General features: G+C 37.1%; 5 protein-coding genes across 11 annotated transcripts; 4 read left to right on the plus strand and 1 right to left on the minus strand.

Moving 5' to 3' along the window:
* The first annotated feature begins 27 nt into the window (after positions 1-27).
* LOC110846442 (chitooligosaccharidolytic beta-N-acetylglucosaminidase) lies at positions 28-4,619 on the plus strand. 2 transcript variants are annotated; one of them, XM_022093207.2, is made up of 17 exons: positions 28-1,303; positions 1,366-1,507; positions 1,582-1,713; positions 1,792-1,956; positions 2,038-2,154; positions 2,228-2,391; positions 2,466-2,499; positions 2,776-2,902; positions 2,996-3,005; positions 3,073-3,203; positions 3,280-3,332; positions 3,422-3,665; positions 3,738-3,822; positions 3,893-3,944; positions 4,016-4,135; positions 4,239-4,265; positions 4,354-4,619. In XM_022093207.2, exons 1-17 carry the CDS (start codon positions 996-998, stop codon positions 4,543-4,545), a joined length of 2,103 nt encoding a protein of 700 aa, XP_021948899.1. In that variant the 5' UTR covers positions 28-995; the 3' UTR covers positions 4,546-4,619. The 2 variants fall into 2 exon arrangements, with proteins under 2 accessions (XP_021948899.1, XP_035705876.1); XM_035849983.1 differs by lacking the exons at positions 28-1,303; positions 1,366-1,507 and having other exon boundaries at positions 1,777-1,956.
* A 1,020-nt stretch (positions 4,620-5,639) lies between these two features.
* Positions 5,640-10,965, plus strand: LOC110847372 (chitooligosaccharidolytic beta-N-acetylglucosaminidase). 3 transcript variants are annotated; one of them, XM_035849273.1, is made up of 17 exons: positions 5,640-5,785; positions 7,237-7,767; positions 7,830-7,859; positions 7,935-7,961; positions 8,043-8,180; positions 8,266-8,412; positions 8,498-8,623; positions 8,729-8,777; positions 8,841-8,989; positions 9,057-9,199; positions 9,377-9,449; positions 9,534-9,585; positions 9,679-9,837; positions 9,922-10,143; positions 10,206-10,252; positions 10,336-10,449; positions 10,539-10,965. In XM_035849273.1, exons 2-17 carry the CDS (start codon positions 7,261-7,263, stop codon positions 10,755-10,757), a joined length of 2,202 nt encoding a protein of 733 aa, XP_035705166.1. In that variant the 5' UTR covers positions 5,640-5,785; positions 7,237-7,260; the 3' UTR covers positions 10,758-10,965. The 3 variants fall into 3 exon arrangements, 2 of the variants coding, with proteins under 2 accessions (XP_035705166.1, XP_021949998.1); XR_004834301.1 differs by lacking the exon at positions 5,640-5,785 and having other exon boundaries at positions 5,936-7,767; positions 9,922-10,067; positions 10,539-10,560; XM_022094306.2 differs by lacking the exon at positions 5,640-5,785 and having other exon boundaries at positions 6,277-7,767.
* Positions 10,966-13,573, minus strand: LOC110846778 (flocculation protein FLO11). Its single transcript, XM_035849050.1, has 3 exons — positions 13,346-13,573; positions 12,847-13,278; positions 10,966-12,589 (listed from the first exon to the last, which is right to left on the minus strand). The coding sequence occupies exons 1-3, from the start codon at positions 13,537-13,539 to the stop codon at positions 10,966-10,968; spliced, it is 2,250 nt and encodes a 749-aa protein (XP_035704943.1). The 5' UTR covers positions 13,540-13,573.
* Positions 13,574-14,166: 593 nt separating this feature from the next.
* Positions 14,167-17,081, plus strand: LOC118434853. Of its 3 annotated transcripts, none has more exons than XM_035849269.1 (7): positions 14,167-14,520; positions 14,605-14,679; positions 14,761-14,868; positions 14,934-15,014; positions 15,101-15,267; positions 15,340-15,540; positions 15,630-17,081. In XM_035849269.1, the coding sequence occupies exons 1-7, from the start codon at positions 14,255-14,257 to the stop codon at positions 16,970-16,972; spliced, it is 2,241 nt and encodes a 746-aa protein (XP_035705162.1). In that variant the 5' UTR covers positions 14,167-14,254; the 3' UTR covers positions 16,973-17,081. The 3 variants fall into 3 exon arrangements, with proteins under 3 accessions (XP_035705162.1, XP_035705164.1, XP_035705163.1); XM_035849270.1 differs by having other exon boundaries at positions 14,465-14,520; positions 14,747-14,868; XM_035849271.1 differs by lacking the exon at positions 15,630-17,081 and having other exon boundaries at positions 15,347-15,449.
* A 311-nt stretch (positions 17,082-17,392) lies between these two features.
* LOC110845814 (chitooligosaccharidolytic beta-N-acetylglucosaminidase) lies at positions 17,393-21,546 on the plus strand. Of its 2 annotated transcripts, XM_022092325.2 has the most exons (18): positions 17,413-17,862; positions 17,951-18,047; positions 18,523-18,591; positions 18,673-18,813; positions 18,906-19,148; positions 19,241-19,404; positions 19,480-19,606; positions 19,681-19,714; positions 19,791-19,826; positions 19,888-19,959; positions 20,051-20,083; positions 20,162-20,215; positions 20,286-20,396; positions 20,472-20,600; positions 20,764-20,848; positions 20,935-21,112; positions 21,202-21,228; positions 21,298-21,546. In XM_022092325.2, exons 1-18 carry the CDS (start codon positions 17,777-17,779, stop codon positions 21,490-21,492), a joined length of 1,881 nt encoding a protein of 626 aa, XP_021948017.1. In that variant the 5' UTR covers positions 17,413-17,776; the 3' UTR covers positions 21,493-21,546. The 2 variants fall into 2 exon arrangements, with proteins under 2 accessions (XP_035705167.1, XP_021948017.1); XM_035849274.1 differs by lacking the exons at positions 21,202-21,228; positions 21,298-21,546 and having other exon boundaries at positions 17,393-17,862; positions 20,764-20,872; positions 20,935-21,076.
* Positions 21,547-25,895: the final 4,349 nt, after the last annotated feature.

Genomic DNA, 25,895 nt, shown 5'->3' on the forward strand with positions numbered 1-25,895 from the left:
TGTATCATGCAACGTGAATGAAGGCACCAAGAATTTTTAGATATTGAACTGAAAATGTGATAAAATTTACTGCACTTGCTATTATCCTATCCGTCACCGTCCTCCGTGGTGTAGGTTACTTTTATTTAACAGCGTTGCCACCAACAAGCATTGAACAAGGTCTGCAATAAATAAGCCTTAATCAACTTAATCTCAAGCAGTTGGTCTCACTCTCAACTCAAGAATAATTACATTACAATATATTTCTCTTAGCAATAAATTGTTATCAGTTGTGCACATGGGTTGAGACGATGCTGTGCCATGTCTCATTTACTGGAATTTTACAATTTTCTCGACATTTGTGCATGTTGTGAGACTATACCAAACTGTCTGGATTCACGTTCGTTAAAAATGTACAAAATAAACAATGGTCAAATGTGTGAAGTGTGATTAAAGTTACAGTGTGTAAATAAATACAAAACAGACACCCGAGTTTTCTATTAAAGTTAAAGGTCACAAACAATCAGAGATTTTTATATTGCATGAATTTAAACTGGGTTCTTTTTTTATTATTGTTTGTGTGCATAAGTGAGGAAACAAATGAAATAGTGAGACGATGAGCTGCGTGCGAGCTGTGAAACTAGGTCTAATGATTTTATGTTTTGTAACATACTTTAATTGTGCATCTGACGGCCATGTGCTTCAAGTGGCTTAACTGCAAACAACTAACTGGACTTCATTTAAGCTCATAATCTATTGTCGCATGACTCTCGCGGAAATCAATTAATTATTTTAAATTCATTCAAAAATTATTATTAGAGTGTTTTTTTGCTGGCGAGTGCACTGTGTACTGTATGCACCCTGAATGTTTTTTATGATTGGAAGTTCTAATTTGGAACTGGAGCAATTTGTTGTAACGTAGAATGCAGTTTGAAATGGTGGTTAGTGAGATATGTTGTGGAGGAAATATTAACATATACGATTAGATGACCACAATCTTCTAAAGTGTCAACATCATGAACACCAATAATAATATTCTCATCTTCTTCTCCTTGGGCAATAATTCCCCAACCAAAAGACGAACTTGCAGAAAAATAAGTAGTTTCCAGTTGTATCTGCTATTTCTCCTCCTTTTACTCTTCAACAATTCAATTATTGGGAGCTTAGCCCTTATCGAGGGGGGTGATAAGGAGGGAGGATTCAGTTCAACAAAGGGTGAGGGGTCAGTTGAGACTCCCTCGGTTGAAAACTTGTTGCAGACTTATCGGAATTCCTCCTTACACGCACGCCAGTTGGCATCCCCAAATGGCGATGACATTCAGTAGTAAGTTTGAATCAGGAATGCAAATAAAAGTGAATATGCAATGTAATATTGATATTTTTAAGCACCTCTCCCTGGACGTGGGTTTGTTTGGAATCAATTTGCAAGAGACAATTGGCTAGAAATACTGTGGCCAAAGTCCCTCAAAATGTTTGCTGGTTAAATTGTGGTAGGTTTGGTGCACTTTGGCCATTTCCGACGATTAAGGTAAATAAACAATGAGAATTACTTGTCTATTTATGAGCCATGCATGTACATACCTTAAACACGTCTCATTTTAGGCATTGCTTGGCCATGAGACAATCCCACTTTATCCACAAAATGTAGAAGTTACAGCTATTCACTCGCCTCACAAAGCAGTAACGGCAATGTTGGGCTATGCTGGAAATGTTTTGCTCGACTCTTTGTTCAGGGTAAGCAATATTTGCATGGAATATTATAATAAGGAAAATGATGCGTATTTATATTATTAAAAGATCACTCGATAATAGATGCATCCAAAATCTGAGGGCCAATCTGCATTCCCTTTAACATCGAATGGACGAGGCATTGAGAGAAATAGAATGTCCATTACGCTTACAACTGAAAGTGACGAAACAAAAATGTCATTAAATTCCGACGAAAGCTACTCCCTCAGCGTCACATCTGCCATCATCGTATGTGCAAATCCTTTGAATTTAAAAGTTGTACAATTTCATGTTTACACATACATAAGAATTTTGTTTAAATGTATAAAGGGTTCCTCAGTCAAGGTTCAAGTACAAATTTATGGGGCAACATTTTTTGGAGTTCGTCACGGATTGGAGAGTCTTGGACAACTGTTGGCTTTCGACGAAGAAAATGAATGCCTTCAAGTTTTTGCCCATAACTTTTGCTAACTTATTACTTTTGTGAGCACTCTTATTAAGAATTTTTTTATTTACTTAGATTGTTGCTGAGGCCGAAATTGAGGACCGACCAGCTTTCAAGTATCGTGGTGTAATGGTTGATACATCCAGAAACTTTATTCCGATACTAAACCTGAAGAAGGTCGTTGATGCAATGTCATATAACAAACTAAATGTATTGCATCTTCATTTAACGGATTCAAAGTAAGTTGGCACGGTAGGTTGTGATTCAATTCAAAGTGTCTCAATTTAATTTAAATCATTCACATATTTTGAAGCTCGTTCCCGTTTTATTCAAAGAGAATCCCATATGTAAGGTATTTTCAATTAATCATTAAGAGGTGAAACCCCTTTTTATGAACGCTTACGTGTACTCATATCTCTACATTTCATTTCTATTTTTCGAACATTTTGTTTTGACTAGTGATTAAATTTGGGTATCAAGTATAGGGGGAAAATTCTACTTTGGCACTGTTTCGCAAGAAAGAATTCGTTCCACAAAAAGGTTTCGCCTCTTCATGGTCATATAGTTTTTGAAGCATATGGACGACAAAACAAAGATATTGATTTTAACACTTCAATTGGTAGATGACTACATACGGTGCATATTCAGCATCGCAAATTTACACCCCCAAGGACCTCAAAGATCTTATTTTGTACGCAAGATTAAGAGGAGTAAAAATAATCCCTGAGCTCGACCTTCCAGCTCATGTTGGTAATAAGAAAATTCAAAATACGTAAAAGCTCCTATATATTCCTAGTAATTACTAACTTTTTTTAAATTTTGTATGGCAAATGGCAAAACCAGGCAATGGATGGTAAGGATATATACAAAGAAAATAAAAATAAAAAATGAATGCCTTCAAGTTTTTTCCCATAAATCAGGAACTGGGGTCCACTTATGGGACTTGGTGAGCTGGCAGTATGTGTAAATGCTGAACCGTGGAGGCAGTATTGTGGACAGCCGCCCTGTGGGACCCTCAACGTCATCAATAACTACACTTATTTGGTTATGGGTACTTAGAAATATTGTAACTAATTGTAACTTGCAATTAAAAGTCACTGTCTGAATGTTCCTACCGTATTTACTAGGCGAGCTTTATAAAGACATGCTGGAAGTATTTGACAATGACTTATTTCACATGGTGAGAAGCGAATTGCGGTTATACATAGATTCGGATGTAAAGTATTATGAAATGATGTATCCACTTAATACTGGTTTTCATGTTTGTAGGGTGGTGACGAAGTGTTCTTTCCTTGTTGGTCATCTCGCCAAGATATGCGAGACTGGTTAAAGAATAGGGGAACAAATGATTACATGGATTTATGGGGATATTTTCAAGGCAGAGCTTTCGATAAGCTCATAGAGGCCAATGGGGGGAAATATATAACGCCGATAGTTTGGACAAGTGACATGACAAATAGAGCCAGGCACTTTCTTCATCCGAGTGACTATATAATCCAAATCTGGACAGGAGGTATGCAGTCGGAGTATTTTGATGCTGCGCAATTTAAATAATTTTTCAGATGAGTGCTTTCGATTTTTTCAGCCACGCAGTACGAAGTTCGAGAATTATTAGAAAATAAATATAAAGTGATTTTTTCAAACCTTGATTCACTTTATCTTGATCACGGGTTAGTTTATGTAACTGGACAAATTATGAATGCGGAAATTGTTGCTATTTAAATATGTAAAAATCTCTAGATTTGGAACCTGGCTTGGCCTTGATCACTTCTGGACAATAAAAACATGGCAGGTACGTTATCCTGCCATACACGGGTACCAATTTTCACCTGTTGTAAATTGCATACATATACCCCTTTTCAGAACCTGTACGATAACGACTTAATTAAGATTGCCGAGCATCATCTTGGAGCAAATTCTACATATTATGCAATAACCACAGGACAAATTCTAGGGGCGGAAGTCACTCTGTGGTCAGAAAAGGTATTTACCCCAACCATTTATGTTATAGACTTACTTGTAGTCCTGTTCAGTCGTTAATCTTCGATTAACGATTAATAATCGATAATTTGATATCGCTAACCAGGTAGATCAACATAACATGGAAATGAAGGTTAGTCTTCTATATTTCAAAAGATCGTAATTAATTTGCGATATCGAACAGAGTTTGTCGCAGAAATAAATATATAAACATTTTTTAGCTTTGGCCCCGAAGTGCTGCCTTTGCAGAAAGAATGTGGTCAAGTCCGCAGAATAGAACTATCACGGTTGACGCCAGGTTGGCACATCATACAAATCGAATGAAAAATCGTGGGATTCACACAGATCGCCTCCAACCTGAGAGCTGTTATCAAATTTCTGGATACTGTCACGATTCCAACAGTCGTTTATGAAAAAACTATTTGCACGCTCGATGAAAAAAATAAACTTTTATTTATGCCCAGCCCAGGGTCAAGGTTATACAAAAGTGTGCCCATCATTATTCTGGAATGAATTAATTTCCTACTTTAACTGTCCATTCTAATAATAATCCACAAGCGTGTCAATTATCAGTATCTGCTAAATTGCTCAACTCATCCTGTTAAAAGTCAATGTAATGATTTACCTTGACCATAACTGCAGAAAAAACATTTATTATTATGGTTCAACCGACGATAGCTTTGTTTCATACTGTCATTACAAATAATTGTGCAATTTCAACAATCCAGACGTTTTGCCATATGTATGTATGCATGTACATATAAATAAATACTTGAGTAAGTCTTTACCTAGGGGAATATATCGCTGCAAGTTTAGTCGCTACGAGAGGAATCGCCGGAAGTTGAATATAAGTAAGTACACATGTGCAGAGTCAACAATGAGAATTACATGTATAATCTGGCAAATTAAAAGCCAAAATTCTAGGTTATTTTTCTGCGAGTATAATTTTTCATGCATAACCCACCACTAATCGAAGCAGTCAAAGTAATTGTGTACATGTACATATGCACCCATATTATTTCAATGGCATACATATTACTTATGAACCGCATGTTATAACAATTCTTTGTTATTATTATTTTTATTATTAGTTTGTGCTTCTCCGGAAGAGAAGAGGTTGGCATGAGCAAGACGAACAAATTATTATTGACATAGCGTCGCTGCATTTTGCTCAGCTCATTAAGGTCGACACATTAGCAAGTTTACAATTAAATTAGCATTGTAATAAAATCACCGGGATAATCACACACAAATCTGGGTTAACGTCAAATAAATATAAATCCGTTGTTTTAGTGAATCGACGCAGATGCAAACCTCGTCTCATCATGATCAGGTACACAGTATCAAAAATAATATTTGAATTGACATGAAAATATTTAGAAGACATGGTTTGATATGCTTATTATTCTTATTCGATTTGCATACGTATGTCTAGAATCACCAGGTTATCGGATTCAGCATTCATTCATATAAATATGTCTCACTCATTTCTGATATTCTTGGCTTAATGACGTTTATCTTTATCTCTGCAAATACAATTATCAGTGTTATCACCAACCAACAATTGCACACTAAAGTGCTTTCAGTACTCAATTCGCTTGCAGAATGCGAATATATCCTGCATTTTGCAGCCCTACTTCTTTCCAGCTTATTGTAAGTCTCTATCATTTGCTTGTGTTAAAACTTAAAAGGTTGACTACCATTTTCTGAATGTCATTTCTGATATTCGAATCACGCCAAGTTGGCTGAGGTGCATAGTACAAGCGTGTGTATTAAAAGCACACAATTCCAATACAACTGAGTATTGTTAGAAGCATTGTTTTTTGTGCGTGTAATTATTACCTACATAGTTTTGACAACAGGCTCACAAAATACATTGTCATCCATGTAACTCTGAATTTTTAAAACAATATTATTATTATTGAATATTAGACAATCGATGCCCTGTAACGGGAGTCGTTCGCATCGATAATTTCCGATCAGCATCAAACAAAACATCATTGCATTATTATGCTAATTCATACACATTGAAATTTGATAACTAGTGCTGCACAATCAACACCATATGCATATGAATATGTAATAAGGTACGTACATAGTACAGAGTGAAGTGAGGTGAATTGGTCACAGTTCATGCAAATGACAAGGAAAAAGTTTGCAACGCGAGGATCAGCAATAGCTTCAAACTTGGGGTTTAGCTTTAGAATAATAGTGTGCCTGCAACACCACTTAACAAAAAAATCTTATTTGGATTGGATTGAAAGCGTGGAGGACTGGACTGAACAAAATCCTTGTTTAGAAAATTTTTGTGTCAGTGAGCCAGCCATAATGCAATTTGTGATTTGTTCCTCTCAGAGAGCGGTGTCATTGATGAAGAATTCAGATTAAAGTTATGTCCTATTGTTGGCTGTTGTGAAGTTGCAGAATTACCGATTCGCTACATTAGCAAACCATTGACGGCGTATCAAGTCTTTGTGTTATTATTTACTTGTAAAATATATAATTGTAGCACTGCAGTGTTAGCATTTTTCCATAGCACCATCACTTCATTTTTGTAGAATGTGTCATTTATTATGGTTCGGTTGGGAGAAACGTGTCACCACCACCAGTAACAAGAACCCATAAAACTTATTCCTGGTTGTTGTTGCCTCATTTATGCAGAGATGCAACTCTTTCCAACTTTTTTTTTATTGCGAGACGTATAATAATAACACACCGCACCATCAAGCCAACGGTGGCGTTTAATTTTAATCACATATCTGCAAAGTGAGAGTAAACCAAATTTAATATCCTTTGAAATCTGCAGTACCAAGTGCATTATTTATTTGGATGGCTTTGGTTGTTGAGCTACGTGGTATTGTATGGGGACATTATGTGGGGCAAGTTCTACTCCTCCATTGAAACGCAAATCCGACAGGAGTTTTTCTACCTTGACAGACATCAAGCTATTGTTGCACGCAATAAATAATTATCGTCGTTATAGGCAAACTGATCACTACTCCAGCCAAAATGCCCCACAGGATAATTATTATTAGTGGGGTTGTCACACCTTGTACTACTGACTGATTAGACTCCATTAACTGATTTGACTCATTGCTGTCCAGACTACAAAGTGAACTAGTCGACTGATGCTCAGAAAGGAGGGCAGCACAACTTGGTCACCACCCACGGAATCCTTACTGGTTGACGGAGGGGGTGTTGACATGCAGGGTGTGCCGCAGTTGCGAAAGGGGTTGCTCTTCCTCCTCGTCGCAGTCGTCTTTCTCGTCGCTCTGGTCACTCACTGGCGACCAGCCGAACGACCGCCTCCTTTCACGGCGACGTACGACCCTAAATTCAATGAAGTCACGGGTCCTGAGTCAAATGCCGGAGACAGCGACGTATTCACTTCGGTTGACCGGGATTTTACGTCACAACAAGACAACTCTGATCTCACAGACTTCAAAGTTCCTCAAATTGCTCAACCTAAGCCGGAAGTTACAAGTGTTGAGGGAAAAACTGAGCCAATAAGTACAACGCCTGACCCTGATGACGTGTACAAAAATGTCGACTCGATATGGACTTATCGGTGCGATGCTTCACGAGGTTGCATCAGAGATCTCTTGGGGGAAAATGAGAAACCAGTAGAACCTGAGGTATAAAGTAGAGAATCATTATTTTTTAATAGGATTATGTGTAATTGCTATCAATTATGTAGGTGTGTTGGTTAAATTGCGGAAAATATGGGGTAAATCTTCTAAAATGATCTAAAATATAAGTAAAATTTACGAATATAAATATAAAAGTATGTCCATATTTATAGGCACTTTGGCCATACCCCGTCGGAATGGTAAGTATGTAGATATGTAAATACATCAAACATGACAATTCTTATGCAGTATATAGCGTTAATCATTAAAGATTTCCCTAGGTTAAACTAGGCCAGTGTCTCACCAAGTTCTCAGCAAATGCAATTCACTTGACTCAGGCATCCATTCCTGGCGAAGAAAATAAAGCAAGTCTAATTCTAAATGAAATGTGGGAAATTTTCAGAAAAATGCTTGAAAAGGTTCGAAATTTTTATAATTAAGTATATGTAAGTGCTACATATATCATTATTATGGGCAAAATATTTTTGAAACTGGTTTTATTAGCTTCAAACAATATCTTTCCCACAATCGGATTTGACGGGACTTGAGAATACTGTAAATGTCAACATATTTATCTCAGAAGACAGCTACAAAATCAATTTGGATACTGACGAGAGTTTCAACATTCACATTACATCGTCCCCGGCAGACGTATGTGCATAAATAGTAGCTCAAAATTACTTTTACAAGTTGTTTCTGCATCCACGCCAAATGACTGCATTAACGTTATCTATAGTGTGACTTTGAGGAACGAGTCCAGGTTTCAGTACAAATCAACGCTACGAATATTTTTGGGGCTCGTCATGCTTTAGAGACCTTGGGCCAATTAATTGCGTTCGACAAATATCAGAAATCCTTTCAGGTATTTTTTCGTATATAAAATGTCACACGCTAATTTAACCGCACATACATTTTATGTCACGCAAGTAACCATTACATAAAATCTGCAACACATTCTTATCCCTAGATTGTGAACGAAGTTGAAATTGAAGATAGACCAGCATTTCCTTATCGTGGTAATTTTTTTAACATATTACCTAGGATGAACATAAAATTAAGACTAATTAATATTTCTGAAGGCATTTTAATCGACACGGCCCGAAATTTCCTTCCTGTTCCGGATCTGAAACGTCTGATTGATGGAATGGCACATAACAAGTTAAATGTGCTCCATATACACTTCACCGACTCAAACTCATTTCCATTTTACAGTCAAAGAGTGCCAAAGGTGATTGAGCATTACGAGCGATTGAAGATTCACATTATGTTATTTCTTAGATCTAATACAATTTCAGATGAGTCTCTACGGTGCGTATAGTGAAGAAAAAATTTATTATCCCAACGCTATGAAAGACTTGAAAGACTATGCCTGTTCACGAGGGGTCAAAATCTTGCCTGAGCTCGACGCTCCGGCTCATGCCGGAAACGGATGGCAGTGGTTTGTGCTTCACATATTCATAGAAAGAAATCCATTTTGAAAATGGTGTATATTTTGGTCATGTAATCTCGAGCATTTTACCATTGCGAGATTTCGATGTTGGAGTAACTTGCTAACGTTAATATCGAAATTTCGAGATTACATGAACTAATACAAATGTTATCTTATCACTGGTAGGGGGCCTTCTGAAGGCTTGGGTGATCTCGCTCTTTGTATAAACAAATTGCCTTGGAGGCAATATTGTGGACAGGTCAGTATTGCACCATGGTTTGAAAATATTTCAATATGTTTTGTTTAACTTATGCATTCATTTTTATTTCTATACAAATAAAAGCCAAACTGTGGTCAACTGAACCCAACAAATCCGAATACATTTACAATACTGGGTAAGATTTTATTGTCACATTTTTGTCACATTCGACACATTTACATATTAGTCCTACATCATTTACATTTAAGCTCTCCTCTGTCTGTTGTAGAGAAATTATATCAAGATTTCTTTGAAGTATTTGACAACGACTTATTTCACATGGGTGGCGATGAAGTGAATGCAAACTGTTGGGAGTCTGAGTTGAAGTGGAATAAAAACGACGGCAATTTCGATTTTATTTCGACTTGGGGAAAGTTTCAACAAGAAGGTATGCAATAATTCCTACATGACTTTTGTACAAATTCGTTTGATGATGGTTGATACATACATACATATTCCAATAATCATGTAGCTTTGGAACGGTTAACAAGAGCAAATAATGACAAACATTTAAAAGCAATTGTTTGGACGAGTGGGCTCACTGCTAGATCAAATGGGAGAAAATTTTTAAACTCGTCATCCTACATCATTCAAGTTTGGGATGGAAACAGGCAACTGGTTCGCGATTTGTTGCAAGAAAATTACCAACTCATTATGTCCAATATTGAAAGTTCTTATTTGGACCAAGGAGCTGGTACATTTGAATACATTTGCATGCCTTGAAAATAGTTAAAAATGCTAACGCTCATGTTTCAGGAACCTGGTTGGGACAAGAGCACGTGTACACGTACAGATTGTGGCAGGTTTTGCACTACATACTTATAAAGCTGTAAAATACGCATTTTTCAGCTAAATTTATTCAATTACTTTTCTTCAAAATTAATAGAAATTTTATGACAACCGACTCCCTTCATTTATGATGAACTTCTCCCAAGACGTGGCAAAAAAGCCATCACAACGACAAATGTTGGGGGCAGAAGGAACTCTTTGGTCAGAGAAAGTTAGTGATTGATTGATTCCTTACATTTACATACATGGGTTTAGCTGTGAGTTATAATATTTAATTTTATGGATATGAACTCATTTCAGGTGAATTCTCAAAATATGGATTCAAAAACATGGCCTCGTGGAGCAGCGATGGCAGAAAATTTGTGGTCTAATCCGGATTCAAGATCTCCATTAGTATATTCCAGACTCAATCATCACAATCGTCGACTCATCAAATTCGGCATCCATTCTGATCAGCTTCAGCCAGAAAGTTGTTACTTGCTTCAAGGTCATTGTGATGACCCTCACAACCCAATTTGATATCGATTGAATTTAGTGTGTGACCATTACGCGTACGTTTTGGGGGCCATTGAGTGAATCGGATTTATTCCTTGTCTGCATAATCTGTGATACTGATCTACATATGTTCTAATTTTGTGATGTTAGTTAGTATGTATAAACTACAATATAATTTTGTTGAACAATGTTGTCCTTGTTGATTGTAATACAAATATAAATGTTAAAATGCTCATGGTTTCGTAACGACCCTTCTTTCAACTTTCTTAATGACGGTATCCTCTGGAGAGGAGCTTGACGATGATGAACTTGGTTGTTTAACAGTTGGTCTTTTCACTTGGACTTGTCGCACCTTTCTCACGATTGTTTCAGACGAACTCGAAGATGAAGACGGCGATGATATAATTTTTGGTGCAGGGGGCATGGATTTCTTGTTGACAATTTTCTTTACAATTTCTTCCGATGAGCTTGAAGACGAGGTCGACGGAGGTTTCGGTGCAGGGGGCTTCTTATTCACAATTTTCTTTACAATTTCCTCCGACGAGCTTGACGAGCTTGACGGAGACTTTGGCGTGGGGGCAATGGGCTTAGTGTTCACAACTTTCTTTATAATTTCGTCCGACGAACTTGAAGAAGAGCTTGACGGAGATTTCAAAGTCTGGGTTGGCGGAATTGTGGTTATAACTTTCTTAACAATCTCCTCCGATGAAGATGAGCTTGAAGATGAGGTCGACGTAGGTTTCGGTGGAGGTGCATTGGATTTCGTGTTCACAACTTTCTTAATAATTTCCTCCGACGTACTTGACGAGCTTGAAGGAGACTTTGGTGTGGGGGCAATGGGCTTTGTATTTACAACTTTCTTTATAATTTCCTCTGACGAACTGGACGAGCTTGACGGAGACTTTGGTGTGGGGGCAATGGGCTTCGTGTTCACAACTTTCTTTATAATTTCGTCCGACGAACTTGAAGAAGAGCTTGACGGAGATTTCAAAGTCTGGGTTGGCGGAATTGTGGTTATAACTTTCTTAACAATCTCCTCCGATGAAGATGAACTTGAAGACGAGGTCGATGGAGGTTTCGGTGTTGGCGCAATGGGCTTCGTGTTCACAACTTTCTTTACAATTTCCTCTGAGGAACTTGAAGAGGAGCTCGAGGTTGACTGTGGAGTGGGTGGTCTGTTCACAGTCTTTTTTAAAACTTTCTCCGATGACGAGCCTGAAGAAGAGCTCAAAGGGGTTGCAGGAATTGGTCGCTTTTTCACTACTTGTTTAGTAACTTCAAGTGAAGACGAGCTTGATGAAGAACTTGAAGAAGGGTGTTTAGGGATAGCCGTAGTCACAACTTTCTTGACAACCTCATCTGAATCACTGCTACTGCTGGAAGAGTGACTATCTGGGGGAGTTGTATGCAAAGTTCGAGTTGTTGGGGGTGGAATGTTGTTAGTTTCTTCGGGTATAGAATGATTTGACAGATGAATAGGAGCACTTACTGAGTAAAGTGGTACTACAAATGGGGGTTCTTCATTTCGAGAAATTGGTGCGCTTGCAGCCTTGGGTGGAGCCATAGTCTTGTGTTCTGTAACCTTTTTAATAACGGTATCCGAGGGGGATGAAGGTGAACTAATTGATGTTGGTTTCTCTGCCATCTTTTGGTGTCTGGCATTATAATCATCCGATGAGCTTGAGGATAAACTAAGAGAGTTTTTGCGCCTATGCTTAGTCGTTCGTAGAAGTTTTCCTGCATCTGAGCTATCGGAAGAAGAGGACGGAGATCCGTCTCTCAACTTTTTTAACGCAGCAGATTCTTGTTTTGCAACAATAGCCTCTATTGATGAATTTGAAGATGAAGATGAAGATCTCAGAAGAAGTCACTAGATGAAGATGATGCATTTGGTTTTGGTTTTCTCTTTGAGGGCAAATTTGACGCTTTACACGGAACTTTTTTGGGGGTCCATGAGGTATGTCTCACAACTGAAAGACTTGACGATAAGGATGAGGATGACGACGATGACGACAATTTTCCATGTTTCTTTGCTCCCTTACGATTTACTTTTGCTTTGGATTTTGTCTTCTTTTCAAAATCTGAACTTGAGGACGACGATGATGAGGATGACGAGGAGGAGGATGACTTAATCTTCTGCTCATTACTGGACTTGTGCTGCGGTGGTTCAATGACGTTTTTCTTTGTATATTTCAGTATGTCCTCCAATGGGTCTGGGTGGGTGCCTGGTGGGAGTGGTTTGGGGGTTCTCCATTTTGTTAGTAACTTTGCAAGGAATGGACCACTGGATAAAGTTAAATCTGATGATTTTTTGGATGTCACATTATTCTTTCGCTTTCTTCTCTTGTTTTCATCATCTTCATCTGATGAAGAATCTGTCCATTTGGGTTCTTCAATGCAACATTTCCAATCATTCAAAGACCGTCGTAGAAATCGCTTATCTTCTTTTTCCCATATTTTCCGATAATCCAACGGTGGCAGTCCCATTCGTTTTCTCCTTTGCTGCATCAAGAACTGGGGAGATTTTGCAACCATTTGGAGCACCCTGAACAAAGAGGATAATAAACTTGTAAATATATGATGAATGAAAATGTTGGTTGAGATGCAGAAACCTCCTACGATGAAAAAGTTCCGCTAATTGTCCGTCATGGATGACGAGAGTATGTGCCCCATGTGTTGCACGCTGTTGATGATAACCTCCACGAGAGAGCCCTCCCCATGATCGTGGATATTCCCTGATCCGGGGGTCAGATGTCTTCAAAGGAGACGGTTCGTCTCCCCGAGAACAAATTTTTTTCAAGCTCATTTCACATTTATCACAGTAAATTTATCGGCATATTATGCATATTCTAATATATATATAAATATATGGAATTATCACAACATGAACAATAAAGAACTTGTGCGCTGCGCATTAATTATTTCAGTTGTTTCAAGGATTTGGTGACCATGAGAAATTTTTAAAAACTGTAAGCTTGGAGCTGTTCCCACATTCAGAAGGGTTGGAAGAAGCAGTGTATGTCATATGTATTTTAAAACTATGTAACAGCGTTTTATGTTTCATTTCTAACAATAAATAGAAACACAACTTTTTTCTGCCCACGCCAAGTCTGTGGCCTTGATGCAAGTTAAAAAATTCTGATTTTGCAAAATTCACTTTCAAGCTTAAAAATTATTTTAATTTTAAAATTCATACTGCGATTTTTGAAATTCAGAAAGTGACGTAGACTGTATCAATATCTGTAAATCTGCACTGGATATTATCTATATATAATGAAATGACTAACGACTCATTAGTAACGTAATGAGCTCATTACTCCATGCATACACAGAACAAAGTAAACTAATGAAATCTGTCATAATCCAAACACCACGGGTCGTTATCTTATCGTTATTTAAACTAACTTAAATATATCTACATATATACATATGTTCATATCTGTAACATCGCAACATCGGTAAAGGAGGTCGACTCAATACTGTCAAATAAAATACTCCCTTCAACTCGGATAGTGCAAATTATGGCGCAAATTTCGACCGGTGGAGCAACCTTATCGTTGCAACTCGAGGAAGTTGGTCGTCAGAAGGAGGGCGTGGCGGCGGAGGAGTCGGACGACTCTATGCAGGATGAATATTCGGAGGCGTGGTACGACTTGGGCGCACCCATCCAACTCCCACTGCTGAAATATCTCATCAGCACCATTCAGTACGTTGTGGACAACTTTTTTCTCATTAAAAACACGTACAATGCACTAACTTACACGGGATCAGAAGACATGACTCATCCGTGAGTTACTTATCAGAGTAAATGTCTATGCATAAATTGAGGTACATTTAAAAACTACGTAAATATTGTGGTGGGCGATCTCAGGAAAATTATAGCTGCTGCAATTTTGGGACTTCATCTGATCTCTGCTTTCTTAATATCAATTATTGATTCCTTAAAGTAAGCTTGTATGATGCGTTGTGTTTTGTATGCATATGAAATAATTTTTGCTGTATTTTTTGACCAGTTTGTTTTGTACAGTAAAGATGCAATTTCCGGAAGTCGAGGCAAGTATCTGAATAAAAAGCACAAATCTCTAATATTATTCAGGCTGCTGGCACATCTCACGCTAACCATGAAATTATTTAGGTAGACAAACCCTACAAGAACAAAGGGTACATAATGTGATATATTTTAATTTTCAAATTGTGCAGATATACAACTGCGTTTTTAGAGAATAGGCGAAGGAATCAACAACTTCACATCCTTCGAATGAGGAGGGTCAATATTTCCAGGTATGTATGTTGAGTTTATGAATTTCGACATTGTCAAAAAATGTGCTCATGTCATGGAATAATGTATGTATGCATTTCTTGAACAGAAAAGAAATACAGTTTGTAGTTGATCAAAAGAAAAATCAGCTAGTTGAAAGCCACTACGATTTGGTTGAGTCATTTTTTAAAACGGTCCCGGCTGCATTGCTCCAAGTATTTTTTATGTTCGAAACAAATCGGAATGCTAAACTGAGGCTGTACTCGACTGTCGACCGTTAGTAACAAATATTTTACTTGTACTTTGCTGGAAAAATTAAAACTTAACTGAATTCCCATTTTGATCAAGAGGATAGATTCGCCACCGTTTTTTTCACAATAATCACGGCGTCTATATCCGCTGCTAATTATCAAGTGGACTATTTGACTTACAAGAAGGTGCTACACTTTCAAGATTGCTTCCGATCTGGATTTCGTCATCAGATTAATCTCAAAATACCAGGCGACATTTTCCTAATTGCAAACATTCCCGTTCAAATTTTAACAATTGGTAAAATATATCTAAATAAATAACACCATTTATATACTAATTCGCATTATTGATCTTGAGGAATGTATTGATTATATTTTAACACGCAGGAATCCGGATGTGTTTTTATTCTATATTAATATTCTGGAGCCCTGTGCAGTTTTTTATTACAATGTCCGTAATATTACTAGTGAATTGGCTGGTGACATTTTATATTAATCAAACGGCGTGGAGATTTCGACCTGTTTTAGAAAATCCATTATACGGAATACCCTGGCTCTGTTTTGACATAATTGACCTTTGGATTAATTTATTCATTCCTGGAGTTCACTACCCAAAACCAGTGGATCATTTTTTAAACTTTTACACGACTCTGATCACCGGTATTGTAATTTTCAGGGGATTTGATTTTCTAACGCCAGCAACAACATCAACTGCACCTCAGTTTTTTCCAATCTCCGACAGCACTAACAGTTCTTCCAATATTTCCACAATAATTCCGCAATCATTTATTTATGCGTCCAAAACTGGTGAAAATAATTCAACAGAAGAAGCAGAACATGACTCTGTATATTTTATTGGAACATTAATCCAGAGGTTGGTCACGATTCACGAGTATCTTACGTTCAACCAAATTTCTTACGCTGGCTTTTTCTACAACGTTGTAAAATACATGAACATTATCAATTTAATATCCTTCGGTTACACGTGTCTCATGAATTATCTGCACCTTTACGATCTGGATTTCCCGATCCAAATAGTGAACAACTTTTACTTGTCAATGTTTAATTCTCTCAATAAATCCAGGCTCTCTAATCCAGACTGTTCTTCCCACCTCCTTTATTCTGTCAAGGATGAAACATTTATAATATTCTCGATGCTTCCAAATTCAAGATTTTTTCGAAACTTACAATCCATCAAGAAACGTCGTTGGGACTCTTTCGACCAAAACGAATTAGACAAGTTGGTCGACCAACTGGAAGAGGAAGGAAACACGACAAGACAATCCTCTTGCTTGGTTTGGCTCGACAAGTTTTTAAAGTCAATTTCTCCAGTGTTGTATCCAGCAAGATTTAGAGAAGCGAAATTTAATTGGGATATTCCAACAGACAAATTCTCAATCATACGGTCGTTACAAAGTCATCCATTGCGTGAGCAGATAATAATGTTCATTAATGATTTTTACGAACATGCGAAAGAAGATCGTAAACTATTGTTGGCAGTGTTTTGTGCTAATTATAATGAAATAGTGAGACATTATACGTCACTGCGACTTAAAAAGACGTTTCAATTTTTTGACATTCCGATTGAAAAGGGTAAAGTGTACTGCAGACCTCGTACCCCTGACGGACAAAAAATTAAGTATGACTATGAGCTTGGCCATTTAGACCGCATTATTAGAGAAATACGAGGTAAAGTGAAAGATTTCCCTAGTATGTACATACGTAAATAAATACATATGTATATAGTGTACAATTGTGCATTCGTTTATATTTTATACACATTTACAAGTAAAACTTATAAACGCGAAAATTAATTATTTATTGTTTCATTTGAAGGTATTCGCAAGCTTTCTTTGTTGACCTTGCAACTGTCATTTATTACAAAGGAATACTTGATTTCTTATTTTTGCAGTGCGTCCTCTTGATGCATTGAACCGATACAATATTTGCCATGCTGCTATTGTCCAGGAATGATTTCCAGTTTTTGCACTGCAAAAATAAGACATGCCCACTTTTGGTCCATGAACTTATTTGGATCATACATACATTCCAGTTTTGGCTAACTTCAATAGTCTGAATGCTCATATATGTCCATATATACATGATGTCATGCTGAAATTATAAAACTGGTCAAGAAAAACATCCAATCAGTATAAATACTTGAAATGTTACGCCTCAGATATGAGGTGTAACATTTCAAGTTTTCATTGTACTGTCCAGTCTTTATTGACAACATGTACGTAAAACTTCAAAATTCCAAGTCGGGATGACAGGTATTCATTCAATTCGTGGAAACAAATAGATCGATTATCCATGCAAGTTGCATGTGCTCGCATTACCAACATTTATCCTGCATCTGGCATCAATAAAATTTATCGATTTCCCACTAATTGCCTACATTTGAATAATATTTCAATTAAAATTGATATCATAGCGTTATCATCGCATTTATTGGATTGTGTCATATTTACTGATATTAAGCTTGTCAACTATTGTTTTCGCCTCACTTCGTCTTGTGCATACTAGCACTCAACATGGTGGATGCAAATAATTCCATAAAAACCTCCATTTTAGGATGGATGGTACTTTGCAGTTTAGTGATTGGTAGTCATTGCCTTTCGTAAGTTGAAGAACATTTACAGATTTTTATAAATTTTCATATTTGTAATTTTTAAGTTTATGACAATGGCGTTTTTATGTTATAATAGGGACTCTGACTACCCCTGGACTTACAGATGTATCCAAGATACTAAGGACGGTCCAGCTTGTCAACGTGAAGAGACCGAGTCAAACAGCACAGAAAAAGTTTGTATTGAAATGAATATACTTACAAAATATGTATTAATGAGTGTGCCTTAAGGAGCATGTTTTACATAATTAATGGCGCTAACCTATTTTGGCAATTTCATGTAATTAATTTGCTTTACTCGTACGTTTTAATTTCATCCCAATGTCGAATCAAAATTATTCTTGAATCCCTGGCTGTAGAAAACTTGGTTTGGTGGCCATTAAAAGATAATTTGACAATTCTCCCAACAGGGAAGATGTTATCCATCGTTGCACCACCTGAATGCGTACTTTTAAATCTATCGCTATAAGTTATAGCCCTGAAAAAGGGGTTGAGTTATAGCCTATAACTCAACCCCTTTTTCAGGGCCATCATTTTTTTTAAAGAGCAGAAAAGAAAGCGTCTTGCTATCGACATTATTCTGAAACTTTCTTCGATAATATAAATGATACACTCAGAAATATTAACTGATCATTTGAACATATTGACTAGGTTCCTTTCAATATCTGTATCCTGACCTGCGGTCCCTACGCGTCACTATGGCCCTATCCGTCTGGTCGAGTACGCATCATATTTATATGTGTTACAAGTATTAGAACCAAAATCCTGTTCACTAAATAACGAAGGGTTTTTAAAAAATAGGTCGAGCTTGGACAGACCTTGACTGGTTTCGTTTTGGACCGTATGGTATTTTCTCCAGCGTCCCTTCCAGGAGAGAGTAATGAAACTCTCTTCAGGATGGTTGGAGAAGCAGAATCAATTTTTAATGGACATATTCGAGCAGTACGATTTATTAAAGTTTCAAGAGCATAAACAGATATCTAATTTACTTGTCACCCACATACAAAAACAAATTATTTGGAAATTATGTACAGCTACTTCCAGAGAATCACGTTGATCCTCCCATTCCAGTACGAAATGTCGTTATTCAACTGAATATTGAACTGTCGGACACAAAATTGACACTAAATACAGATGAGTCGTACAATTTTACTATCATTTCTGCGCTCCAACAAGTGTCTGTCACGATCAGTGGAAAGACGTTTTTCGGCGTTCGACATGGGTTGGAGACTTTAGCACAATTGATTGACTTTGATTCTGAACGACAACATTTGCAGGTTTATATATATCTTGCATTTATTATGTAGTACTCACATACGTAATGTGATTGAAATGCATAACGGCAAATCCTTTCTATTGTTTGCAATAGATTGTAAATTCAGTAGTAATTGAGGATAAGCCCATGTTTCGTTATCGAGGCCTTCTCGTCGACACAGGACGCAATTTCATACCTGTCTCAGATTTAAAAAGACTTATCGACGGGATGTCGTACAACAAGCTTAACATGTTCCATTGGCATATAACGGATTCAAAGTAATTTGGCATCATCTTATGTGATTATTTAAAGCTCAATGCAATCACGTAATAGAAAATTTTATTTTATCAAAGTTCGTTCCCGTTTGACGCACGACGGGTTCCACAGATGATAAAATATGGGACTTATGGGTCAGAAAAAATTTACACACCCGAAGCCATTTCTGAATTTCTTGTATATTCAAACCAACGAGGAGTTAAGGTTATCTCGTTAAATAGTTTATCATATGTTTTACTCTATCACTTTAAAAAATATACTGATTTTATCATGTGTAGGTTATTCCTGAGTTCGACATGCCTTCTCATGCAGGTTTTATGTCGCATTAACACATATAATAATTTATGAATGGCACTATTTGTTAAAAACCCATTTAATTTCTTCACAGGGAACGGTTGGCAATGGGGAGAAAAAGAAGGCTTAGGTAACAAATTTGTATGACAATTATTTTGAATGTAAACTATACATCAGTGATTTAATTTCAGGCGAATTGTCCCTTTGCGTAAATGCTGAGCCTTATCAAGATTACTGCATACAGCCGCCGTGCGGTCAACTCAGTTAGTAAACAAATACAAATGCAACATCTGCCATATTATGCATGCAATTCGATAATTATTAAAATTTCTACTCTTTTAAATTAATACATAGATCCACTCAACAATAACATGTACAACATCCTGGGTATATTATTCTTACTTAATCAATCAGCCATCAGGATACTGTGATAACTTTAACTCACAACTAATTTATCAAACGCAGGGGAACTCTTCAGAGATTTTCTCGACGTGTTTGACAAGGATGTATTTCATATGGGTAATTATGCATAGCATTTAATCAAGGCAAAATATTTATAACACAAGTGGTGTTTTAAATCTTTAACCAGGTGGTGATGAGATTTCTTTTAAATGTTGGCTAAAATATCCACACATCATCGAATGGATGGAGACAAATAATAAGACGATAATGGATCTTTGGGGATTGTTTCAAGAAAATGGTAATCTACTCATGCATCGAATTTCATTATTGTTAAGTTTCTCTTTAATGATTTACTGGTTGTATATCAAAATAGCCTTAACAAAGCTGAAAGAAGCCAATGATGGACGACCAATTGATGCTATCGTGTGGACGTCAGAAATGACTAGTCATGCTAGAGAATTTTTGAGCCCGGACGATTATATCATTCAAATTTGGAGCAAAGGTAAATTTTTCCCTCGTTTCAGGATATTCAAATTATCGGATTGATAATTTCTTTCGAAACACGACTTTTATGAATCTACCCGATAATCCAAAACGATATTTAGAAATAACGACATTACACATTTCAATTTCAAATTAATTTGAGTATTTTAACTGAATTCAAGCTACTGACGATCTTTCAACCGGAATCTATCAGGATGGCTATCGAGTAATTTTTTCCAATAACGATACCGTATACCTCGACCACGGGTAAATTTTAGCTTCCGGACAAATGTATGGACGAAAGAAAGAAACTGATTGAAACAAACGTTTGTTACATTGTATGGAATGTGTAGGTACGGGCCGTGGAGGGGTAATTATGTGAATCCAGCCGTTCTTATCAAGACCTGGCAGGTCATATACGCTAACGATATTTTGGGACAAGTTGAAAATCTGGTTGGGCGAGAAAAAATGATGGAGCTTTATGAATCAGGAAAGCTACTTGGAGGAGTCGCTACTTTGTGGTCAGAAAAGGTCGCCTTCTAATTACCTAATAAAATGTGTATAGAATGTGTATACATAGATTCGCGAACATGAATTACTCATGTAACTTAACATTTTAGGGTGACAAGTACAATATGGACATGAAAGTAAGTGTAGGCAAGAACGTGTACATCCATTCTACATGATATAGCGTTAATAATTTTGCTGGTAAGTAGATGTGGCCGAGGGGAGCGGCATACGCTGAACGGCTCTGGTCAAACCCTCCATCGCGACTGAATGTCACTCAGCTGGCTTATCCTCGCTTGATCCATCAGAGGGAACGACTCGTCCAGAGAGGAATTCATGCCGACACTTTGCTTCCTGAGGCTTGTCGGTATATCTGGGGTTTCTGCGACAATAATTATTCTTAATTAGCCAAAAGAAACTAATAAATAATACCAAGAAAAATATTGCAATGTATAGAACATCGAATGTCCACCCTGACTACCTGTATTTGTCATAATTCAATATTATTTGACACTTTATCATTCTATACATGTTGCGACAAGTGAATTGTTTCCAACACAAATTTAAATTTTAATTATTATGCACTGAAAGAATGGTGTGAGTGGACCGTTGCTAAGTTGGAAGATTGAGATGACCCTCTAGGTCAAATCCGGGTCAAGTGATCCCACAACCTCCAGTGGGGTGTCAATCGATCGGTCTGGATCATACGATCACTTTGGTATATTATAGAATTTTGTGAGATAAGAATTGGCTGAAAAACTTATATTTTTGAGATATTCTTCAAAATAAACGTTTTAGTTTTCGAAATAGTACACTCGAGATTTTTAGCTTAAAAAATAAGGCTAAAAATTAGGATGATTTCGTTCTCAGGAATTAATTCCCTATGTCTGCCTGTTCAAGAGTTATTCAGGGTTAAACTAGTTGGTCCGGATAAGAGGGCTTTCGGACCCAGGATTCTTCAATCACTAACGGCTACGCCGGTGTTTCTGGGTTCGGCCGTAACTCGGAAAAAATGGAAAATTTCATTTTTTGAAAAGCTGGATATTATAATATCCAGCCTTGTGTATCCATGTGTCTGTCTGTCTGTCTGTACATAAATTCCACAAATTCATGCTTTTACGTAAACTGCTTGTTCGTTACAATTTAACTAACATAAAAATTAAATAAGAAATTAAAATACTCAATAAAAACCAATAGTGCAGGCAGACTCCATATAGCCGAGTCAGGGATAGAGTCCTTACTCGGTGAGTTCTAAATTTTTCTCCGAATTGACCGACATAATATTACCAAACTCGTTGTGGATAGTTAAATGTTTGTTAGATTCTCTATTATTTGGCAATTTGGCATAAAAACCTTTAACACATTGAATTTCCAAAGCTGGGTGTGCTATCGAGAAGTGGTTTTTATCCCTCAAATACCAAATTTCAGACGGAAATAACAACTTCTAAAAACGGTGGTCAGCCTCCAGGGTCACTCTGGTTGTACTTTGCTCACTTTTAACTTCATATTCTTTCATAAGAAGCCATTAAGTATCACCGTGCCGGATTTAATGTTTTTAAAGCAATTTCTAAAAATCTGGATGGTTCACCCCATAGGGTCGCTCCAGATAAAAATTTTACCAATTTCATTCCATATTTTTCCTTTAAGATACATAAGCAACATTTCAGCTCGATATGACGATTTTGAAAAATCAGTATTCCAATGCTAAATATCCAATCTACATTGGGCATGATGGGTCAAGTGGTTGGTCGGTGGGGGTCATTTACATAACTATTAACAATGCGATGACGCCAGCAGTCTAGCTCCGATTTTGACGAAACCACGAAAATTATGTAGCATTAGATAAATCATTAAGCACGTGTTTCAGGATTTTTCATAATGCTCAGTTTAAACGAAATTATGACGGGATCCGTGAGCGAGATTTTTCAATTTTACCGTGAAAATTTTCTCGCGAGGGAGGAAAGTACTAATTCTCAGATTCCATCATACATATCTTCTTTAAACTTAAAATTCGTGGGCGTGACGTGGTTTTTTCCGAGAATTTCGGAATTTAAATTTCTCGCACAAATTTTTAATTATGATAAATTTTGAAGATTTTGAAAAATGTAACAAACGAGAACTTTTTGAAAAGCAGATTTTCAATGGAATTGTGTGGGAAAGGTTCTTGCATTTTTTAAGTCAAAATTGGAAAAATTTACGGCATTTTCAAAAATCTTGACTTTGACTGATCTTGGTACAACTGAAGCCTTCCGCTTTTTTCCTGAAAATTTTAAAACTGATCCTGTCAAAATCGGAAAAACCACTTCATGCCCATTGCCCACGCATTTTAAGTTTAAGTTTAAACGAAATTCTGATGGAATCCATAAGCGAGAATCTGTATTTATGTCCCTCGCGAGATAAATGTCACAAAAATGGAAATTCTCGATCACGGATCCCATCATAATTTCGTTTAAGCTAAGCATTATGAAAAATACTGAAACACGTGTTTAATAATTTATCTAATGCTACATAATTTTCGTGGTTTCGTCAAAATCAGAGCGAGACTGCTGGCGTCATCGCATTTTGTTAGTTAAATGACCCCCACCGACCAACCACTTGACCCATCATGCCCATCTTCTAAGTCATCCTTACTTTTGACCGAAGATCAACTATACAAAATTTCAAGTTGTATTTAAATAGAGTTATCGTGCGTACGGAAGGACGGCTTGACAAATCTATAAGGCCGCCTTAAAACGCCTAAAACTGAAGCACATACATATGTTGGTAAATATGTTAAGACGTTGTATGGCATGCCTCGAATCTCCAAAGAATAATAAATAAAAATGTGTACGTAGAAATATTGTCATGCAAAATAGAGTAATTAGTCAGCAATTAAAAAATAGGAAAATAATTTTCGTCGACCCAGTTATGGCCACACCCCGAACGTAAATGGTCCAATTCATCCTCAGAATAATCAGAATACAACAAAATATGTAATGCACTTGATATCGAATTTATCGCTAAGTACTACTCCCCCGACTCGGGCTTCATTGTCAGTGATTGGCAAAATCCACCAAATTAGCAAATAATTAAAAAATAATTCGTTGACTGAGTTACGGCCGCACCCTAAGAGGAAACGAATTGATTCATCCTGTTTCGGACCAACGATTTAAAAAATGAAATTTTTTTTCAAAATAATTCATTTGTCGCAACCGTATGGGGCACCGCCCATAGAAACGATGTCGTGGTCATAATTTACTCGCAATTTATGTAAAAGGGATTCTTGACAACGGTTAACCTTTAGGATCCCATTTCAAAATTGTTGTCACGAAAAATCGTATCACTAAGTCCCTAATTAATCTTCAATTAAATGCCCTTTAAGGCCCAAATAATTGTCAGCTATCTGTCCTCACGCACCCAAGCTGCTGAATCTTTTTCGACCACACTGACCCGAATTTTATTTTCAAGAAAAAACCAACGGAATATATTTGTATTATCACATGCAATGATAATCCACAAAAACTACTTCCCATATACATATACTATTACCGTGGTGAAAAACCTATTAGTACAGCTTCGCATAGCCCGAACCAGAAATTTTTATCCCAGTGAGGCCTTATGTATTTGCCATGTCTGTCTTTCGGTCCACCGATACCATACACCCAAAACGGTTTGCCTTCAAATTTTGCAGGTGCCAAAAATAATCGAGTTCGCAAGTGAGCCAAATCTGTCGAGTGAGGTCATATAGATAGGTGGGTGGAATCGACACCAAACTTGAAAATATCGCTAGAAAGCTGAAATTCAGCACATTGAGTGCTAATGGCGTGTAATGAAAGACTCGGAGGGGAAATCTAAAAATATTTAACCAGAGGGACAATATGGGGTGGAGGAGGGAGATGACCCATACCGATTTTCAAAAATAGCCACAAACCTACATTGTCTGCAATTATACAATGTCCTTAGTCAAGGACGGACCGCTCCTAAATTTTTGTCTGAATTGACCGGACTGCGATTACCACACCCCGTGTTGGGAATGGTCGAATGTGTGCAGAATATTTGTTATTTTGTGGAGTATTTACAAATCCTTCCTTGACTACCAGGACCACTGTGACTTGCTTCTTTCAAATCTTCCAAAGTTTTATTTGCTATTCAGAAGTCATTTTTAGCCCCTATCCCAAATTCCAGCTGAAAATAGCAACTTTTAAAACCAGTATGGGTCACCCTCTAGAGTCACTAAGGTTACATATTGACCACTTTGAACTTCATATACTTTCATGAGAACCCATTCAGTATCCCTATGCCGATTTTTATATTTTTACGACAATGTCTTAAAACCGGCATGGGTCACCCATAGGGTCCCCTCGGTAAGATTTTGCAATTTTACTTCATATTCTTTCAATAGAAGCCATTAGCAAGCTCTATACCAAATTTCAGCTTTCTATGACAATTTTGAAATTTTAGTGTATAGTACCCCATCCACTCAGACGACCCCCACCGGTCAACCACTTGACCAATTTCCCCATCTGCGAACTCGTTTCTAACTTTGTCCAATTTGCATATACTAAAAATTTCATGTGAATCGGGTCAGTCGTTTTGGCTCTAGCCTGTTCACGGACAGACAGACAGACGGACAACCATCACGATTCCATAAGCCCTAACTCGGGCGCCATATCAAAACCCTTCAATTTCATGCAATGTTTCCACGGTCGCCAAATTTGTAATTTTTTGAAAATACACGTATTTGTGTATACGGGATTCAACGCATTTTGTCGCGTATCCATGATATTCATGTATCTGGGACACAGGGTCAAATTTCAAAATTCCATGA

The sequence above is a fragment of the Folsomia candida genome, unplaced genomic scaffold (genome assembly GCF_002217175.1).
Source record: "Folsomia candida strain VU population unplaced genomic scaffold, ASM221717v1 Fcan01_Sc003, whole genome shotgun sequence".
NCBI classification, from domain to species: domain Eukaryota; kingdom Metazoa; phylum Arthropoda; class Collembola; order Entomobryomorpha; family Isotomidae; genus Folsomia; species Folsomia candida.

What these genes read in the sequence shown, in the direction of transcription:
- LOC110846442 (XM_022093207.2), top strand. Translation starts at nt 996, where the DNA reads ATGAACACCAATAATAATATTCTCATCTTCTTCTCCTTGGGCAATAAT. An exon ending in GGACAATAAAAACATGGCAG is followed by an intron (nt 3,945 to 4,015) that starts GTACGTTATCCT and finishes ACCCCTTTTCAG; the next exon opens with AACCTGTACGATAACGACTT. An exon ending in TCACTCTGTGGTCAGAAAAG is followed by an intron (nt 4,136 to 4,238) that starts GTATTTACCCCA and finishes ATCGCTAACCAG; the next exon opens with GTAGATCAACATAACATGGA.
- LOC110847372 (XM_035849273.1), top strand. Translation starts at nt 7,261, where the DNA reads ATGCTCAGAAAGGAGGGCAGCACAACTTGGTCACCACCCACGGAATCC. An exon ending in TCAGAAAAATGCTTGAAAAG is followed by an intron (nt 8,181 to 8,265) that starts GTTCGAAATTTT and finishes TGGTTTTATTAG; the next exon opens with CTTCAAACAATATCTTTCCC. An exon ending in ACCAGCATTTCCTTATCGTG is followed by an intron (nt 8,778 to 8,840) that starts GTAATTTTTTTA and finishes ATATTTCTGAAG; the next exon opens with GCATTTTAATCGACACGGCC.
- LOC110846778 (XM_035849050.1), bottom strand. Translation starts at nt 13,539, where the DNA reads ATGAGCTTGAAAAAAATTTGTTCTCGGGGAGACGAACCGTCTCCTTTG. An exon ending in GAACTTTTTCATCGTAGGAG is followed by an intron (nt 13,279 to 13,345) that starts GTTTCTGCATCT and finishes CTCTTTGTTCAG; the next exon opens with GGTGCTCCAAATGGTTGCAA. An exon ending in ATTAAGTCATCCTCCTCCTC is followed by an intron (nt 12,590 to 12,846) that starts GTCATCCTCATC and finishes ACTTCTTCTGAG; the next exon opens with ATCTTCATCTTCATCTTCAA.
- LOC118434853 (XM_035849269.1), top strand. Translation starts at nt 14,255, where the DNA reads ATGGCGCAAATTTCGACCGGTGGAGCAACCTTATCGTTGCAACTCGAG. An exon ending in TCAATTATTGATTCCTTAAA is followed by an intron (nt 14,680 to 14,760) that starts GTAAGCTTGTAT and finishes TGTTTTGTACAG; the next exon opens with TAAAGATGCAATTTCCGGAA. An exon ending in AGGAGGGTCAATATTTCCAG is followed by an intron (nt 15,015 to 15,100) that starts GTATGTATGTTG and finishes TTTCTTGAACAG; the next exon opens with AAAAGAAATACAGTTTGTAG.
- LOC110845814 (XM_022092325.2), top strand. Translation starts at nt 17,777, where the DNA reads ATGGTGGATGCAAATAATTCCATAAAAACCTCCATTTTAGGATGGATG. An exon ending in GGCCCTATCCGTCTGGTCGA is followed by an intron (nt 18,592 to 18,672) that starts GTACGCATCATA and finishes TTTAAAAAATAG; the next exon opens with GTCGAGCTTGGACAGACCTT. An exon ending in CGACATGCCTTCTCATGCAG is followed by an intron (nt 19,715 to 19,790) that starts GTTTTATGTCGC and finishes ATTTCTTCACAG; the next exon opens with GGAACGGTTGGCAATGGGGA.